Source organism: Polyodon spathula, chromosome 7 (assembly GCF_017654505.1).
Source record: "Polyodon spathula isolate WHYD16114869_AA chromosome 7, ASM1765450v1, whole genome shotgun sequence".
NCBI classification, from domain to species: domain Eukaryota; kingdom Metazoa; phylum Chordata; class Actinopteri; order Acipenseriformes; family Polyodontidae; genus Polyodon; species Polyodon spathula.
Window position 1 is genome coordinate 42,032,360 of NC_054540.1, and position 20,621 is coordinate 42,052,980.

The following is a 20,621-nucleotide window of genomic DNA, read 5'->3' on the forward strand; positions in this document are numbered from 1 at the left end:
GTCCGGGGGCCGGTAGAGAGCGCAGTTTGGCTGGTAGTTATGAAAGACCACAGGCCCGACTGGGCCGGTTACATTTAACTAGTAACCCACGCACGCACCGCACGCACCGCACGCACGCACGCACGCATGGCTTCCGTTTCATGAATCCAGGAAAACCGGCCAGTGTGTCAAAAAGCTGAATTAATTTACAAACCATTTTTTAAAAACATAACTATGAACTAATCCTAACTTTCCCGCCAAGCATCATATTTATTGTACAGTCAGAATCTGATAGTACTGAAGTGCTGTGTTGATACTCGTTCCTGCGGCAAATCTTTTAGAAATCGGATTTTCTACAATCAAGCAACCAATAAGCCAAAAGGAAAGCGATGAAATCAATAAATCATAAAGAATGTAATTATGAAAAAAAAATGAAGACGAACATTCAGAGTGGAGGCTTCAATATGACAGAGAAAAATAAAGTAACGTTTTGTCTTGTTTGGCGTCAGTTTCCCAGACTTGCAGATAAAACAGCAGCTTTATTTGTTGTGAATTCAATATTTCATTTACATCATATCCAGTCTCACAGTAAGATGTCCCGATGGATACCCAGATACGAAATCGAATTGTCTAACTTTTTTATTTGGGATCCGATGTGTTCAGGTCAAAAATGCCATTCAGAATCTTTCCAGGACTCGTTGGTATCACTCAGCAAGATTGGCGCTGACTTGGGAGAGGCTATACAAGCGACAACGCTCTGAAAAGGATTGTTATTATTTTGTATTAAGAATATTGTTTTAATAGTGTTTTATTATAGGGATGAGAATTTTGAATAGTTTCCTATTTGAATACACAGGGTGCAACCTTTCTGTGTGTTCGATTACCCGAACACACAACAGTAAATACAAATGCGTGTGCACAAGCAGACAGCATAACAGTGTAAGCTGGTAAAGTTTAGCCGGGTTCACAAAGTGTTCAAACAATGTCCAAGACAAGATTTCTTCGCTCTGTACCCTATTTCCTTAGGCAGAAGTTTTTTTCTTTTGTTTACTGAATTAAAATACACAGAACTCAACTCACAGCAGCAACGTCACAGCGCTTATCTCTTCCAATTAAAGCAACAGTCACATAACATTGCGCAAACCACCAAATAATAATTTTTGCTGTAGTGTATTCAGAATAAAATAACACCTATCATATAGCAACCTAAATATTCTACATCTGTTTAATTCTAACAAGTAATATTTATAACATAATCTTAGTGTAAATATTGTAACCTTTTTCCAAAATAGAAAATACATTCCAATATTCCAATAGTTTAACATTACTAATTACAACTAGCCATCAAGTACTGACATCAGATGAATCGAAGTCAAGTTATTTTGTTTGTTCAGTAACCTGTAAATAATTCAAAACAAGGAACTCTTGTTATATACATGTTAAGTGGCTGAATTAACATATATTGAAAGGCTTCGTTTAGCCACATTCTTTTGAGACGTGGGTTCTCTTTGGTTACCACACACTGTTAGAAACATACTGAAAATAAAAACCATCATGAAAAAATATATAAATATATTTGGCCAGATAAAATTACATCGGAGCCATTAAAAACACTGGCTCAGTGGCCGGAGGGGCCAGTAGTTAAAAATCTAAACACAGAGCCCTGCAGATAGGTGTTTTTAATTGAATACTGCACAGTTGGACTTGTCTGTTTTACCTGATTTTTACAGGAGGCTGCTGAATGCCTGGATGCTATTTAGAGTACAATGAGATTTTAGGTGTGTGGGGTTGTATTGGCTCTTAGAAGAGCTATTGATACATAATCCTAATTTGAAATGCCCAGTTTTAAAGTCAAATAATTAAGTGTTTACTAGCTATTAAACGATTGATAAAAAGTGTGCAGTTAGTGGATCTGCAAGAGCGAGCTTGGAAAAGCCCTGAGGTCCTTGCATCTGAGTTGGGAGTGAGATCGGTGAGGATGATAAAAGGTTTTTTAATACAGCTGTGGGCAGCCTTGTCTACTGAGGGCATGAAGGCTATGAGTTAGTTTTTAAAAGGGGACAGTTCTCAGGGTTTAGAGCCCAAGGTTTTTAAGCTTCGGGTTAGACCTGCTGTCGATCAAGATGCTGACTCCCCAGGACACATTTTACAGTTTGGAGCATTCTACAGCCTGCAATTTGGAGCAATAGAAAAGAAACCATTGTACAGGCTGTGTGTTAAGATTAGGAACTAACTGCAGTCTCTGATGAATTTACTAGACGAGTTGTTTAATAGTTTAGGAATTAATTTCTCCCATGTTGTTTTCATATATGGGGTTAATTTTTTCTAAGGGGACTAAGTCTGTTGTTAAATTGGCTAATTCTAAGTTCTGGTGGCTTGCAGAGTGCGAATTGGAGTTGTTCCAAACAGCCTGGGCTGTTGGTGAAGTGGTGTGTGTAGTGGAAGAAGGAAGTTTAATTATGAGGGTGTGATTTTTTTAATAAATAAATAAATAAATAAATAAATAAATAAATAAATAAAAATAAAATAAAATAAAAACATAAATAAAAACATAACATTTAAATATATAATATTGTTTGTTTATGATAATAAAGACATTTTTAAAATAAAAATATCTATCTGTCCATCCATCTATCCATATCCAGCTGTTAACCCGCAGTCACCCTAGCCTTCATCACCATGCATTTCACATTAGAGGTCAGCTCATGGTTTTTAAGTAAATGACTGCATGCATTACAATAGTTTAGAATAGCACAGTGGGGGGATGGGGGGCATGGTGTCAGCAATAGTGTACGTAAAGATTAAATATTAAAGATTTTACTGCATTACTGGAACTTCCAATTGTTTTAGATTGATACCGATAACTGCTAAAAGCACTACGCAGCAAAGAATGCAACTGTTTTAGTTCAAGCCAGTATTGAAATGACAAGCAATCTAGTGGATTACATAAGAAGCACAGAAGTGAAGGATAATGGTACCTTGTCAGAGTGAGGACCTGCTAACTCACTGCAATACATTCCTGTCCTCCAAACTCCCAAGATCGCTACCTGGGTCTTAGAACGGTGCGTTAAAGCACTGGCACGCGAGGCTTCACAAAGTGGGGTTTGTCAGTTTGTGTGTTGAACACCTCCAGGGCTCATTATCAGCATTGAAACAGTGTAGAACATTTAAACCACTGAAGAAATAAACTACAACAAAAACCAGAAGGGACACAGTATAGCAGTTCTCTGCAGATAAATGCTTTACAGAAACTCAGCAAGCTAAGAACAGCTGGGCTTGAAGTTTTCTCAATTATTCTGACTCAGGTTGGATTACACCCCAACCCTGAATCTTCATCCTCTTAAAGTGCAGGCAGGTACTACAGATTCAGAAAGTGATGATAGGAGGAATCTTCAAATATCCAATTTATATTTTCTCCATCAAAAACAGGCTGAATAATTCCAATTATTAAATGGGTTGGGAGTTATCTGCATCCTGATTGGCTGATAGGAATTCAAAGCCATTGAATTACTACAGTACAACAACGGGTAAGAACAATTCCCAGCAACTAAACTTTTTACAAACAGATATTATTGCGCCGAGCGTTTAAAACAAATATTTTGAATTGGCCGCCCATTCCAATAAAAACCAATAACAGTACTACAAATGTCAGACTTCCACCCTGTAAATTTGAACTTGTTTGATGACTCCAATGTCCACACATTCCTGGAGACCGTAACAGTTCGGTAATGGAACAGACAGCAATACATTTTTAATTAATTTTTTTTTTAAAATGAAACCGTGAGTACGGTAGTAGTACAAGACACCTCTCTCTCTCTCAGTACTGCTTAAATTATACAACTGAAGCCAATAAAGAAGAGCGAAATACTAAAGTAACCGCTTGGGCTGTGTCAGTTTTTAATGATTGGTCAGCACAAACAAAAAATAATATGGACTGGAAAACTGCATCTAAGACTGAAATAAACACTGTTTTAAGAAGTTTCTTTGCTGACGTGAGAATACAGTATTCAGTTAGAAGCTACACAAGCTTGTGAGCTGGCCTTAATCATTTTTTAAATTTTCCCATAGTGGGACGATCTATAAACCTAATTTCAGATACCCACTTTAAAAGAGCAAACAGCGTCTTCATTTCTGTCTTGAAAACTTACACACGACAACGAAAAGACAAGTCACATCACCCTGCTGTATCGCAAACAGACTTTAACAAACTTAAGTCATCGGTATTCAGGGCACAGATATCTCCCAATCCATTTTATAAGGTAGTTTAAGAAACGATTGGGAACCAGCTGAGAAAGACAGGAAGTCCTGGAGTTACACCCTCTCTGCAGTACTGTCATCAATTTGTAAACAAAAGGCAGAAACAAACTCCCATACTCATCAAACAGTGCCACCTACTGCACAGTCTGCCCAACTGTGTAACCAGCCACTTAATTTAGGAAACTGTACATTCCCTGGTACAGTCAGCTTCATGAGACACATGCTGAAAATATTCTGATAATTTATTTATTTGAATGTATTTAATTTATTATTAAACATATTTGTTTATCTATTAAATTCAATGGAATTATTACATTTATTGAAACCTTTTTTTACCTAGTGTAGTATATTTAGGAAAAAAATAAACTTGGGTGTGCGGTTATTCTAGCACAACCAGCACCGTGTCATATCTTATTGCTTACACAATATTGACTTACATTGAAGCCGGACATGTTGATGTCAATGCGAGCCTCATCCTCTTTAGTTCCTTTAGGTGCAATCTGATTCAGGAGGTGGAAATAGGCCTTTGAATCCTACAAGGAGGAAAAAAAAAAAAATACTGACACAATGACTTAGTCACAATACTCTGAATAGGAAACAAAAACGCATGCAAACTGGGGTTTTGCCAACACAAATACAGACTTTCATGCAGGGATAATGAAGGTTTCACGAAATGGTTCTATTCCACTGCTGCCAAAAATGCACTGATCAAGCTTATTAAATCCTTTGAACTGAACTGGAATGCAAGACAATGCAAACATATTTAACCCCTGTGAGAGTGAGGCAAATCAAACAGACAATTAAGTTTCAACATGACAGCAATTTTGAGACCACACGTCTGCAATTTTGTTCCCTGGTTTTTCTCCCCAATTTGGCATGCCCAATTATTATCTGTATCCTCGGCTCACTGCTTGCAACCCCCCCCCGCCGACTCGGGGAATGGAGGCTGGGGCATCCGTCCTCCGAAATGTGCTCCTGCCTATCCATCATTTTCCACACTGCAGATCAACAGCGAGGCCCCCAGACCTATAGTGCCAGAGGACAACACAGATCTGGAGGCTCCGCTGCAGAGCCACAGGCACCCTATCGGTTACAGGGGTCGCTGCTGTGCGGTGAGCCTTGGATTCCCCTGCCGGCCTAAGCCCTCCCTACCTGGGCAGCGCTCGGCCAATTGTGTGCTGTCCCCTAGGAACTCCTGGTCACGGTCAGCTGTGACATAGCCTGGACTATAGGGCACATCTGCGTGGAGAGCCTTTGCTGGATGCGCCACTCGGGAGCCCCCAAGAGTTTCTTCTTTTAAATACTCCTGGTTTGCAGTAGGCTTACTGCACAGTATGAACTAACATTCACATTACCTTATCTCTTTACCTTAGACAATTGGATTACATGGAGTTGAAAATGCAAAGAATCAGACAACAGCACGTATACAAATAAATAAATCTGTGTACCTTCACAGAGTTACTGAAGTCTGTCAGCTGGTGTACAATACAAGGTTAGATCCCAATCAGAAATAACAGTATGGGTCCAAAGCAAGTGTTTCAAAAGAGCAGAAGAAAGCACAAAGAAGGAGGAATATAGTGTTAAACATTTTTATACAGCATGGAGATCAGCACAGAACAACAGTTGGGGGAGGGGGGATGACCTTGCATAAAAGGCACATGGATAATATGCGAGAAGAGCTTTGAGTACAGCCAGTAAAATTATTTCACAAAGCCTACAACTATCAAAATGTGGTATGTAGCAAAAACAAAGTGTATATTTAGAACTTCAGTAATGAGAAGCTAGGGCATTAGGACAAAACATTCACATGCCTCACTTACTGCTTTATCAACAGCAAGTGTTTCTATATCGTAATAATGACCTCATGTTCATGGGATGTGATGAGGCAGCGATCACACAAAGAGTGCACTTGTACTTTTAGCACTGAAAGAGATAGCACTCAATGAGAATCCTGGCCAATAAGGAGACCCCTCCTAACTATAGCCATTTCTGTTCACTTCAGAATCATAAAAAAAAAGGAAAGAAAAAAAATCTAAAATACCAGAAGGCCAAAATCCAGGTCACTATGAATAAAAATACAAAGCAACCCATAGCACGTGAATTGTATATTACAGCATTCTCACTCTGGATACTAATCCAAACATTGAAATCAATTCCCAGTGTGTTAAGACAGGGTACCAGACACAGCACACTCGTTTTCTGGGTTAGAAGCAAGTGCTCCCTTGCTGGAGTCAATCACGCCGGTTGCTCTGCCTGTCCCTCAGTGCTCTTGTTTATTTAGCCTAAATGTTCAAAACAAAATCATACTAATGGTATTTATAAACTACACATCTCCAGCCGCAGGGCATTACTAAATAAAAATGCGGCATTGTGTGGAAGTGGTCTGCTATGAATAGACGTTGTGCAAGCACATCAGCAACAGGAAAGGACTGTGCATTAAAACAAATCAGAGATGCTATGAACACACAATGCTTAGAAAGTCTGTTAACCACTTTGCAGTGCAGCTGGAGAAAAAAACAAAAAAACAAAACAGCAAAGCAATGAAACTGAGCAACTGCAGCTGTGACATGGTGGAGGCTGGGAACTAACTGGAAACACTGAAACTGGCTTCTTAACAACTGCAAATGAGCCAGGCCCAACGGCACAAGCACTGGCAAGGTCCTAATCCCAAGCGGTATTGCATCATGCAACACTGCCTGTTACAAAGCACTAAGGCTCCCAAAGGACCCCATCAGACTCACTGTGCCTGGTGATTACCAGGGCAGTTTCATTGTTACTAATGCTGTAGCAGCTGGCTAGCCTATGGCCATACTTCACTCTTTGCACCGATACAGGGTAATGCTCTGAACATCTGAACCAGGGGCTATCTACTGATGTTTTGAAATGTATTAATACAATTCCAGGCTTACCGCTTTCTAGCAAATCTGTTAGACCGCTTACTTAACAATTCTTTAGGCTTAAATCAGACTTTATAGAAGCTTATCCCCTCGTCAGACACACAAATTCTCTGGCACAAGGTATTATTGCTTTTTTTTTTTTTATTGTGACGCTGCACTCAGAGTCCTTGGTAGGCTCCTGGGTCCTGCTCCTTGGTAGGCTCCTGGGGTATGCATGCTTACCTTGATGTCTGAGCTGAGGTTGTTAATCTTGTGCCAGCCTGCACTCTCCAGGTGGTAGTTGGCCCATCTCAGGAGCAGCTCTTCAGGGGATAGCTTGAGCAGATCCTCCAGACTCTCCCCATCTCGGAGCAGAGCCACCAGAGCTGAGGACACACACACCATCACTACACAGGACTGGCAAGGTGCTTGAGAACACACACACACACCATCACAGCACAGGACTGGCAAGGGGCTTGAGAACACACACACACACACCATCACTGCACAGGACTGGCAAGGGGCTTCAGAACACACACACACACACCATCACTGCACAGGACTGGCAAGGGGCTTCAGAACACACACACACACACCATCACTGCACAGGACTGGCAAGGGGCTTGAGAACACACACACCATCACTCCACAGGACTGCTTTCCCTTCTTTTCCCTTCTGGTTTGACGTACGTTCGTTTGGGATGGTTCGCATTAGCATAACAAAGATTTGTTCACTGGTGAGGCCTTGTGTTCTGAATGGTTCAGCTACATCATACTTGAGCTCAGTTTTAGTAAAATCTAAAATCTGTTAGTGTTCTAATTTAGCCATATCCTTGGATATCTCAGTTTAAGCACTGGTGATGAATGTTCATTTGATATCTCTGATAGATCAAGCACTGGTGATGCTTTTCTCGTACTCTTGTGTACAGCGCAGTTGTGTTTTTCGTAATGTTTTTAGATTCGGTGTTCTGCTGCCGAGTTGCTGATTGACTGCCTTGTAAATAAGGCTATGGTCTTAAGGAGTACTATCCCGGTTAAATAAAAGAGTATGTATCAAAAGATCATATTGCCTGAACCATATTATTTTCAGAAAAACATAGTAAATAAATAATGGTTTAGAAAAAACATTAGGGATATGTAAAATAACTAAGCCATTGTGTGTAGCAAATGGAAAATCTCAATACATTTCATTTTTCAAAAAGCCTTGCCACAGACATGCAGGCTTTTAGGAGGCAGTGGTTAAAAAGGGGTATTAGTAGGTAAGCCTGTTAAATAATGAAATCAGCAGAAACAAGAGAGAACGATGGAGCATAGAAAAGGATTTACACTGGTACAAGAGAGAGCAATGGAGCACAGAAAAGGGTTTACACTGGTACAAGAGAGAGCAATGGAGCACAGAAAAGGGTTTACACTGGTACAAGAGAGCAATGGAGCACAGAAAAGGGTTTAAACTCTGAAAGCAATAAATGTTAGATTCTCACTTCAAAAGAGGTTAGCTTTAATGTATTATTACTGTGATCTAGAACATACTAATGTAGATGTATATATCATCTACGGATTCTACTTTTAACAGCTTGATATCGCTAGGTTAGGCCAGTAGTACAATGCTGGGGTGAGAAGGAAAGAACACATTTCCCATTCAACCTCAATGGACTCCCAGTTCAGCTCTCTATTTCTCCTGGGTGGAGCTGATAAATCTGATTTCAGACAGACCTTGCAGCTTGCATCTTGTAGGAGCTCTCCTCAATGCGTTTTCAAACATTTGGCTTTATTTAAAAAGCGCTTTGTGAATCGGAGGGGGTATGGAGTTAGGTGGCTCCTCTAGCACTCCAGTTAACACACCTTCGTTCCTGCTGAGCTCAATGTCTGCAAACAGGCCAATCTTGATGATCTGCCACAGCAAGCCCAGCACTAGGTGAGGCTTCCCTTCACGCAGGTCCAGGGCTCCGATATTCACCACATGGCAGCCAATCGCAGAGGCAGAGTTCAGGGCCAGGTTCAGATTCTCCTACGGGAGAAAGAGGAGTGCATTGCTGCTACGAGTCTGCTTCGCCCCAGCATGTTTCAAATGTTTTCTTAGACCAAATGGAAACACAAACGTCATGTTTGGTTTGTAGAACATGTAAAACATTCAAACATCTGGATCTGAAAAGCTTAATAATAGCAATAGAGTTAATGACACCAGCATTAGCATAAAGATATCCATATTGTACAGCCATTACCCCAACCTCCCTCCCTAACTGTGTTTTACCTGAATTGTGAATGGTGTCAGCTTCTTCTTGTTGATTGCTCTTTCGTCAATCGTGTCTGCCACAGAGAGATTGACCATTTTACTGGAGAACAACAAATAACGAAGGATAGCGTTAATACACATACTACAAGAAGCATTACATACAGCATATAACAAGGTAGATTACATATTTACAAACAATAAGGGGGCTCATAATAATGGGAATAGAGCTAATGAGACCAAAGAAAATGCATTTTAGATAACCTTTAACCATTTAAGATAAAACACAAAAATACAGATTTAAATGTTTTTATTCTCACCACAACACAATGCCATCACCGACAGCTTTAAACATGGAATTGGTGTTGGGGTTCATGGGAAGGACATGCTTGCAGTCTGGATCGTTCTCCAATGCCTTGTTTATCCAGTTGACAAAGGCGTATCGCTCCTCCTCTATTAAATAAGAACAGGAAAGCTGCATTGAAACAATAAGCAGAGTTGGGTAGGACTCAGGGGCAGCACGCCAGGGACACCCAGGCTCATCTGAGCGGACGGAGGCATGGGAGTGAACGAACACGTATTGTATGTGAAATTAGTTAAACCTGTGAGAGAAGATTAGGATATACAGGGAAGTAGTATTACAAAGAAACATTACCTAGAAAAATTAGGTGCAACAGAAGATGAAAAGCAAAAATAAAATAAAAGATACCTGCACTAATTTCATATTTTTATTGACAAGCGACATACCCTCCACATTAGGGCTTATCGACCAGTGTGGTAAACAATCAGAGTGGCTTTGCTTTAACTGTGTGAATCCCCTGTGTGTAGCAGAGCGGCTGTACCAGAGAAGGAGTGCTGTGTGCCCTCGCTGGACAGCTCCGAGGTGCCTCCAATGGCCAAGATCCCCTCCTTCCTGTTGATTGCCTTCCTGAAGCTCTTAGCAATATCACTGCTCTTCAGCTCCTGGAAAATCTGGAACAAGTCATTCAATATGTTACTTTTATACCCAAGAGGTTTTTTTTTTCTTTACTAAAAACACTGCAACTCAACCGACGTATCTTAAAATTAATATTCTAAATGTGCACTCAAATGAGACTCCTAAGTTAAAATGCAAGGAGTTATGCCGTAAACAGGAAGTGCCAGCTTTTTATTTTTTTTATTTAACAATAACAAGACAACAGGCCTGATCACACACAGCACAAGCTGCTAAATTATATTAGTTAGGGCTCATTAGAGGAGACGTCAAAATAAACAGTGGCTTGTGGACAGTAATGGCTGCTACCCACCAGACGTGATGAAGCAAGCGGTACTGTGCAGTGAGGCGACAAAATGAATAGAACCCGTACTTTTAATAAGTATCTTTCACACCACAGACGACACGGTAGCAGCAACGGGGCGGCACTGGAGCAACGTGAAATAAACGGGACTGAATCCTATTTTTTTTGTGATTTGTCACTCATTAACTAGAGCACTGAACAATCATAGAACAGCTTCAACGGATGTGGTCGAGCAGGGTGAAGCAGCATCCAAAATGATGGAGGAAACGATAATACTTGCCGTTGAAAAATACCCAGAGCTTTATGACAAAGGTCTTCACAATTATAAAGATATAGCTCTAGACTGGACTATAACGCCTTAAATAAGGCGTTATAAGGCTGGGCTTACTAGCCAAGCCTTATCACAGCTGCAGTTTCTGCAGAATTCAGCTGCAAGGGTTCTCACCAGAACACAAGAGAGAGCACATATAACTCCTTGCTGGTATCTCTGCACTGGCTTACTGTGAAATATAGAATTGATTTTAAAATTCTATTGCTTACTTTTAAAGCACTAAATGGAATGGCATCAGATTACTTGTCAGAGTCACTGTCTCCCTATCGGTCAGCTGATAGTGGCCTGCTCTGCAGTCCGAGGGTAAGGCTTAGGAAGAAAGGCGAGGTTGCTTTTCGTGTTCAGGCTCCGCACTGTGGAACTCTGCCTGATCATGTCAGATTCACCCACAGTGGCTACTTTCAAAACAAGGCTTAGGACTTCTCTTTATAAATTTAGCATTCTGATTTTATTCTGACATGGTTTTATAAATTGTTTCTGTCCTCCGTTAGTGTTTTTATATTATCGGTCTTTGTAATTGTAAACGACCCGACCCGCTTTAATAAGACCTGCAACCCGACCCGAACCCGCAAGTGTTTGTCCTTAACCTACTGCCTGCGCCGCCAACTCTTTCATGCTCTCATTCATACACAGATATCTCTACCATTCTCCACGGATTGAGTTTATACAGTAGGCTACTACACTATGCAACACAATTTTTGTTCCTGGGTAGTAAGTGTTATTTCCTAATTGCTTATGCCTCAAAAGTATAGAAAACGGCTATTATTCCCCGCAAACTTTGCTTTACAATTATACTGTATTTACAGTATAATTGTAAATCTCGAAAAACTACTCACTTCTAAATCTTTTGTAGTCAACTTTGTATTACTTTAGTATAAATACATGTTAATTTGGATTCATATGTTGTTTTTTTCTGACTTTATGTGAACGAAAAGACACACATTTTCCCATTTTCCCATTGGAAATAGTGATATTTCGAAATATCACTGTCCTGGTCACAAAAACAAAGTTTGTGGGGAATAATAGCCATGTTCTATACTTTTGAGGCATAAGCAATTAGGAAATAACACTTACTACCCAGGAACAAAAAAAAAAAAAAATTTTTGTTACACAGTGTTATACAGCACGTTAGCTTTTTCTAGTGGTCTGAATATATTTAAACATTTAACATTAACTATCTCTACTTACTTTACTATAAAATACTTGCCTATTCCTTTCCTGCCACTAGTTGAAAGGGAGCGACACTGTGTTTTCGGCAAAGAGTTAGAACATAAGAACATAAGAAAGTTTACAAACGAGAGGAGGCCATTCGGCCCATCTTGCTGGTTTGGTTGTTAGCAGCTTATTGATCCCAGAATCTCAAGCAGCTTCACCAAGCAGACTCTCTAATCGCCTGCTGCTTTAGTGCTGGAAATACTGGTACATTTACCTTCTAATACGTTTTTTGGAAAGGGTTACGGACGAGTACGCTGAAACTTTTTTTTTTTTTTTGACTCGCACCGGAACCACAAACCGCGAAAAAGTTCACATTCTGACCCAAACCCGACCCGCTTTCACAGTTCACTCATGGGCCTTGTGGCATAAAAGGCGCTCTATAAATACAGGTTATTATTAATATATGGGAGTCCATTTCAAAGGATGTATGATTTATTGCCATGTGTTGAAATATCGTAAAATAATTTCCACATCATGTTAACGAATATGTATCACCTTGATCGGTTTTGTCAATTGCAATTTTGGCAGTTTTCAAACCTGGCGCATCGCCTCTGTGTCGCTTCTGGTGTGTATGGTCGCGTTGCTGCGAAAGTACCTAGTCGCCAATTTTTTAAAAAATCACATCGCATCTGGTGCGTGTCAACCTTAAACCGTGACACTGAATTACAGTCGTGCTGGGTGGCTAGTTTCTATGGTGAGCTGGTGACAAAACATTTCAAGGAAGGTGCTGTTAAGCCTGACAACTTTACCAGATCTTTTACATGTGTGCATTTTAAAAGTAGGGTGAAGGGGACAAGGACTCTTAAATATTTATAAATGTCGTTACTGTAGTTTGAATCATACAATCAATGCATTGTATTATTGTACATAACCTATACTACACAAAGTGGTAAAGTCACTGTGGACTATACCATCTCATATCCATTACGCATTCAACCACACCACAAAGTCTCCGTCTCTTCTTGCATTGGCTCATTTACCTGTTCTAAATAATGAGAACGAGGCTCTTTTTCTGTTATCCTATGATCCTGAGTAATTCAATTCAGGAACCCTAAACCCATGCTGAGATCCAGTCCCTAGATACATCCCAGCATTCCTGACGTGTAGAGTAAAGGAAAACCCATTACAGTGAACTAACTGGCTATTCAATATCACATTACCACAGAAAATAATAAAAACCTTTTTCCTGTTCGTAATGTAAAACCTGAAACAGAGTGCAAGCAATGAATAAACGAACACTCTCTTCTAGCCGCAATGCCAGATTACTGTCTGTGTGTAGGGGTCGTGTTATATTTAGCGTTTAGCTGCTTTTCTATTCTCTTTAAAAAGGAGAATACAGTGCCTGCAGTATTTGTCCAGGAGTTTAAATTCTTAAAGCATTGGCTGGAGTCCAACATGATAAATTCAACAAACTGCATTGTTACATTCTTTATCAAAACAAGACAGGCTCATATAGCATGCCTAGAATAAAGACTGAACTCAAGGACTTCCTCTCATAATAATTACCACGTCCTTTACCAAGCGCCACTTGGGTATTTTTATGCAGGTTAAACAAACACAGTAATGAACTAAAACACATCTGCAGAGAAGTTGGATGAACTGACCCAAAACTCCACCCACAGCCTTACAGAAGCTGATTTCAAGCCAACACTGTATTAAAAACAATTACAGACTGCTTACTCTGAGTAGGGAATTCTACAACTCCGATTATTCAGTCAGCACCAGCATCATACACAAACGATTCAATACTGTGTACCTGAGCACTGTATCAAGGAAATATATCCTGCTGTCAGGGATATTAACATGTAAACCAATAACACACACATGGTAAACACATGGTAAATTCATACTGCCGTGAGTCCGAGCCTTTCTTATGGAATGTTTTGAATGTACTAGTTGCAGTACACTATGATGAAGAGTAGGAGTCTGAGGTAAGCAGAGCAGCTATCTGTCAGGTGGACGTTCACTTTGCTCACACACTGTGACATTGGAAAACAAGCTGCACACTGTTGTTTTTGTTCAAGGTACAGATACAGGTACTGAATTCTTGTATTCAAAGTTGTCAAAGCAAAGCAAAAGATTCCTAAACAGTCAGTGCATTGCCATGCCTTCCCACATTATTTTATTTTTAGGTTGAAAGAACACACACATTTTCATTTTACAACAGAATAATTGGACAGCTTAAACCCGGATGATACAATCACCTCAGGAAGAACATGTTATGAAAAGGGTTACAAAAGGAAGTTTTCAAAAAGTAATAAAAGCCATTATGTTGTTCTAAACGCAGGCAGAGACAGCATAGCAGCAGGGAAGGGGGCATGGCCGTGGCCCCTGTGTGTGTGCCTTTATTTTACAGAAAGACCTTACAAGATGTAAAATGTTAAAATAGAAAAATATTCCAAGAGTAAAGAATAAAGTTGTGTAGGACTTACTTTACCCCAGTGAATTAACTACAAAAAAAAAGGATGCCAAATAGCAGTTCAAGTTAAACATTGTTTTGTTTATTCCTGAATTAAATACATAAGTACATAAATTTGACAATGCTTTTTTTTTTCATTTCTTGCCATTGTCACAGTAAACAGTGGTCATCAACACATTTTCAAAAAGTATTAAAATTAGGTTTACTTGTGCCTTTTAGTTGAGCACGCAAATCAACTCGATCATTTTGTTTAAAATAAAACAAATTGAAATGTATTGCACAAGTGAAAAACACGAAAAACCTGCACACGTTTCCACTTCCGCTTTTTTTGAGTGATAAAACCAACAGCAAATATGTACTATGTATTTGTCTTTAAGTGTGATACACAAACACACACATTATATATATATATATATATATATATATATATATATATATATATATATATATATATATATATACATAACAACACACACACACGAAAAGTAAAGTCTCTATGGCCAAAGGTCAAATTTTCAGCCCAACTTTCAATTTAGATGGCTTATCAAAAGAGTTTCCATAAAAACATTCATGGTCGCACTCTCGTTATTTTACTTCAAGTGGATCAATTACATAACTGCTGCTCGTTTATTGTCTTCAAAAAAATCTCTATTGGTTAAAACATGACTATAAAAACAAACAAACAGTAGGATGGTGAAACTTTTGCCCATTCTTCACGGGAAAATTGCTTCAGTTCGGATAAGTTTGTTGGGGATCATAAGAACATAAGAAAGTTTACAAACGAGAGAAGGCCATTCGGCCCATCTTGCTCGTTTGGTTGTTTGTAGCTTATTGATCCCAGAATCTCATCAAGCAGCTTCTTGAAGGATCCCAGGGTGTCAGCTTCAACAACATTACTGGAGACTTCATTCCAGACACATGATTCTCTGTGTAAAAAAGTGCCTCCTATTTTCGGTTCTGAATGCCCCTTTGTCTAATCTCCATTTGTGACCCCTGGTCCTTGTTTCTTTTTTCAGGTCGACATGCCTTTCAAACCCGGAATAATTCTGGGATGCTCTTCTTTGCACTCTTTCTAGAGCAGCAATATCTTTTTTATAGCGAGGTGACCAGAACTGAACACAATATTCAAGATGAGGTCTTACTAGTGCATTGTACAGTTTTAACATTACTTCCCTTGATTTAAATTCAACACTTTTCACAATGTATCCTAGCATCTTGTTAGCCTTTTTTATAGCTTCCCCACATTGTCTAGATGAAGACATTTCTGAGTCAACAAAAACTCCTAGGTCTTTTTCATAGATTCCTTCTCCAATTTCAGTATCTCCCATATGATATTTATAATGCACATTTTTATTTCCTGCATGCAGTACCTTACACTTTTCTCTATTAAATATCATTTGCCATGTGTCTGCCCAGTTCTGAATCTTGTCTAGATCATTTTGAATGACCTTTGCTGCTGCAACAGTATTTGCCACTCCTCCTACTTTTGTGTCGTCTGCAAATGTAACAAGTTTGCTTACTATACCAGAATCTAAATCATTAATGTAGATTAGGAATAGCAGAGGACCTAATACTGATCCCTGTGGTAATCCACTGGTTAGCACACTCCATTCTGAGGTTTCTCCACTAATCTGTACTTTCTGTTTTTTACATGTTAACCACTCCCTAATCCATGTACATGTGTTTCCTTGAATCCCTACTGCTTTCAGTTTGAGAATTAATCTTTTGTGCGGGACTTTGTCAAAAGCTTTCTGGAAATTTAAATAAACCATGTCATATGCTTTGCAATTATCCATTATCGATGTTGCATCCTCAAATTAAAATCAAGCAGGTTAGTAAGACACGATCTCCCTTTCCTAAAACTGTGAAGACTGTCTCCCAGGATACTGTTACCATATAGGTAATTTTCCATTTTGGATCTTATTTCAGTTTCCATAATTTTGCATATAATAGAAGTCAGGCTTATTGGTCTGCAGTTACCTGGTTCAGTTTTGTTTCTCTTTTTGTAGATCGGTATTACATTTGCAATCTTCAAGTCTCGCCATAAAACTTCGATTGGATTCAAGTCAGGACTTTGACTGGGCTACTTAAGAACATTAATTCTCTTCTTGTTCAACCACTCCAGTGTGGCTTTGGTTTTGTGCTTCGGGTCATTGTCCTGTTGAAATGTGAATTTCCTCCCCAGTTTCAGTCTTGGCTGACTCAAATAGGTTTTCCTCAAGGATTTGCCTGTACTTTACACCATTCATTCTCCCCTCTATTCTGACAAGCTTCCCAGTCCCTGCTGAAGAGAAGCATCCACATAACATGATGCAATCACCACCATGCTTGACAGTTGGGATGGTGTTGACTGGGTGATGTGTTGGGCTTGCACCAGACATAACACTTGGAATTTAGACCGAAAAATTTAGACCACAAAACCTTTTTCCACATGTCTGCAGTATCATCTGCGTGCTTTAAGATGAGGCTTTTTGAGTAATGGCTTCTTTCTTGCCACCTGCCCATACAGGCCAGCTTTGTGTAGGGACTGGCTTATTGTTGATGTGTGAACACTTACTCCCATCTCAGAGACACAGAACTTTGCAGATCTCGCACGGTCATTGTTCACACCCTGAACCATCTTCCTGCTTCCCCGGCTGCTCAGTTTGGGAGGAAGACCTGATCTGGGTGGTGTCTGGGTGTTATGATGCATCTTCCTCCTCTTAATGATGAACTTCACTGTGCGGAGAGGGATATTCAGAGATTTTGAAATTTTCTTGGCTGAAGAGCTGCTGTGTTGATTCTGTGTTTATATATATATATGATATATATATATATATAATATATATATCTATATATATAATATATAATATATATATATATTATAAAATGTGTCACAGTGCCTTTAGAAATCTATACCCCTTTCAGAATGTTTACCTTTTGTTGCCGGAGCCTCGTATTAAAATGCGTAACAATTGTTCACTTTCTAGAGGCACAGTGTGTGTGTGTGTGTGTGTGTGTGTCTAGATTATATATATATATATATATATATATATATATATATATATATATATATATATATATAATATAGATATATATATATATATATATATAAGACACGTGCCTTGCAAAGTCTGGGGACCCCTGACCAATTCTCAGGGGCGAGTGGAGAAGTAGATGCTTGCGAGTGGGAGAAGTAGAATTGCTTTAATCAGAAAACAGAGGACATTGGGGAAACACAGCAGCAGCTCAAAGTCAAACAGCCGCGTGTGTTTTTCTGATAACAAACAAGCTGAAACTCTGAGCAGCTGATTCAAATTCAGCGCCGTTTTGAGACACGGGCGAGGGGAGGAGCCAACAGCACAGCAGAACAACGCAGTTAAACGAGGCAGTCTTCCCAGCGACAGCGAGTGGAAGCGACAGCGAGTGGGAGAAGTACAGGCGTGGAAAAGTACAGAGCAGTTTAGAAGCAGTTTGAAAGCAGGTTGACGGCTGCAGAAGAAACTAAACTTAAAAAAAAAAAAAAAACCTCAACATGGTCTTCAAGCCAGTAATCTGTGACACCTGCTTGATGTGGGAAACCCGAGAAAACCCAGCGGAGCTAAACCAAGTGTGCGTAAAGTGCCGCGCGATCCAGGATTTGCATAAACTAGTAAGTATGCTAGAAATGGAGCTGGAAGAAGTGAGACAGCAACAGGATCTTGAGGAACTGGCACACCCACAATTCATGGAAGTCTGCATCACCCCTAACAGACTGAAAGCCACCAAGGAGATAGAAGGTCAGAACAGCTGGGTTCAGGTAGGCAGAAGCAGGGAAAAAAAGAAACTTCGTCAAACACAACCACCAGAAATCAAAACAACCAACAGATTTGAGTCACTTCAGAATTTTGATGAGCAGAACCAACAACAAGAGAATGAAAGGAACAACATCCAGGACCCTATTGACAGTGGTGACCAGACAGCAAAAAGGGAGGTCATGATTGTTGGGGACTCCATATTGAGAAACACAGCAAGTTCAATTCGCAGTTTGGACCCCCTTACTACAACAGTGTGCTGCCTTCCGGGAGCCTCGGTCAAGCACATCACTGAGAACGTGGACAGGCTCCTGGAACGAACAGGAGACGACCCGGTAGTAGTCGTCCACATTGGTACAAACAACATTGGAAGAGACAGACCAAAATCCCTGCAAAACAAATTCAGAGAGCTAGGAAGGAAATTAAAAGAGAAAACCAAAACTGTGGTATTTTCTGGTATACTACCCGCACCTTGCAAAGGACCATATGGACAGCTGGAAATAATTAATCAAAACGCATGGCTGAAGACGTGGTGCACACGGGAAGGCTTCACCTATCTTGATCATTGGACCACATTCTACAACGAGGACTATCTGTATAGACGGGATGGACTGCATTTAAATAACAAGGGAACTAGTCTACTCGGAGAAAAGATCCTCGAGCAGGTTCGGAAGCATTTAAACTAGAAAGGAAGGGGGGAGAAATCAACAAAAAAACAGAAGGGAGACCGCATCAAAACAAGAACAACAACTCAGGTAAGACAACCATTAAATGTATTTATCTAAATGCTAGAAGTATCAGAAACAAAATTCTAGAACTTGAAGCTACTGCACTAACAGGTAACTATGATGTGATAGGTGTTACAGAAACGTGGTTATCTGAGAGTGATGGGGACGAATATAATATTTGTGGGTATACACTGTATAGGAAAGACAGGCAGGACAGAAGAGGAGGAGGGGTAGCGCTATACATAAGAAACAGTCTTGAAGCCCAGGTGTTAAACCTGGACAAAGAAAATAAAACCGAATCAATATGGGTCAGAATAACAGACAAAAATTCAAAAGGCATAATAATAGGAGCATGCTATAGACCGCCAGATTCAGACGGTGAGCACAATAATCTGTTATACAATGACATTAGAAATGTGTGTAGCAAAGGAGAAGCCATACTAATGGGGGATTTCAACTTCCCCCAAATAAAATGGGAAAACCCGGTGGGTAGCGCGAAGGATGAAATAGAAATGGTGGAAATGACAAATGACTGCTTCCTAACACAATTTGTCAAGGCACCGACTAGAGGGGAGGCATGCCTTGATTTAGTCTTTTCAAATAACGAAGATAGAATAACTAAAACAGAGGTCAGAGAACCACTGGCAAACTCAGACCACAACATGGTCTCATTTGAAGTGTTTTTTAAATCCCCAAAAGAAATGACTAAAGCTAAGGTTTACAATTTTAGAAAAGCAAACTATGAAGGTATGAAACAGAGACTAACAGAAGTAGATTGGAGTAAAATAGAGAAAACACCCACAGAAGAAGGATGGTTGTTCTTCAAAAATGTAGTACTAGAGGCGCAAAACAATTATATCCCTAAAGTAGACAAATCTAAATGTAAAACTAAATTGCCAAAATGGTTTAATAGATCAATTAAAAAAAATATTCAGCGAAAAAAGGCACTTTACAGAGCATTAAAAAAGGACCAAAAAGAAAGTACGCAGAAAGAGTACACAGAACTGCAAATGCAAGTCAAAAAGGAAGTTAGAAAGGCCAAGAGAGAAATAGAAATGAACATTGCTAAGGGAGCTAAAACCAATTCCAAAATGTTTTTCCAATATTACAACAGCAAGAGAACATTCAAAGAGGAGATTAAATGTTTAAGAGATACAAATGGCAAAATCGTAGATGAAGAAAAAAAAATAGCAAATATGTTAAATGATTACTTTTCACAAGTTTTTACAAAGGAAGATACTGACAACATGCCCCACATGTCATCCAGTTCCTGTCCAGTTTTAAATAACTTTAGCATAACTGAGGCAGAAGTGTTAAAGGGACTAGGAGCTCTTAAAATAAACAAATCCCCTGGGCCGGATGAGATCCTCCCAGTAGTACTCAAAGAAATGAAAGAAGTAATTTACAAACCGCTAACCAAGATCATGCAGCAGTCTCTTGACACAGGGGTGGTACCGACAGACTGGAAAATTGCAAACGTAATACCGATCCACAAAAAGGGAAACAAAACTGAACCAGGTAACTACAGACCAGTAA

At 39.6% G+C, this 20,621-nt stretch overlaps 1 protein-coding gene across 2 annotated transcripts in view; it reads right to left on the minus strand.

Moving 5' to 3' along the window:
• The window catches only part of LOC121318630 (plastin-3-like), a 61,396-nt gene that overhangs the window by 26,956 nt on the left and 13,819 nt on the right, over nucleotides 1–20,621 (minus strand). The window contains exons 4-10 of one of the 2 annotated variants that reach the window (XM_041255514.1): nucleotides 10,185–10,314; nucleotides 9,663–9,795; nucleotides 9,364–9,445; nucleotides 8,955–9,120; nucleotides 7,356–7,498; nucleotides 5,685–5,711; nucleotides 4,674–4,769 (exon numbers count right to left, since the gene is read on the minus strand). In XM_041255514.1, the coding sequence (XP_041111448.1) occupies nucleotides 4,674–4,769; nucleotides 5,685–5,711; nucleotides 7,356–7,498; nucleotides 8,955–9,120; nucleotides 9,364–9,445; nucleotides 9,663–9,795; nucleotides 10,185–10,314 (777 nt within the window). The remainder of the gene's footprint in view (nucleotides 1–4,673; nucleotides 4,770–5,684; nucleotides 5,712–7,355; nucleotides 7,499–8,954; nucleotides 9,121–9,363; nucleotides 9,446–9,662; nucleotides 9,796–10,184; nucleotides 10,315–20,621) is intronic. The other variant, XM_041255515.1, reaches the window with a different exon arrangement.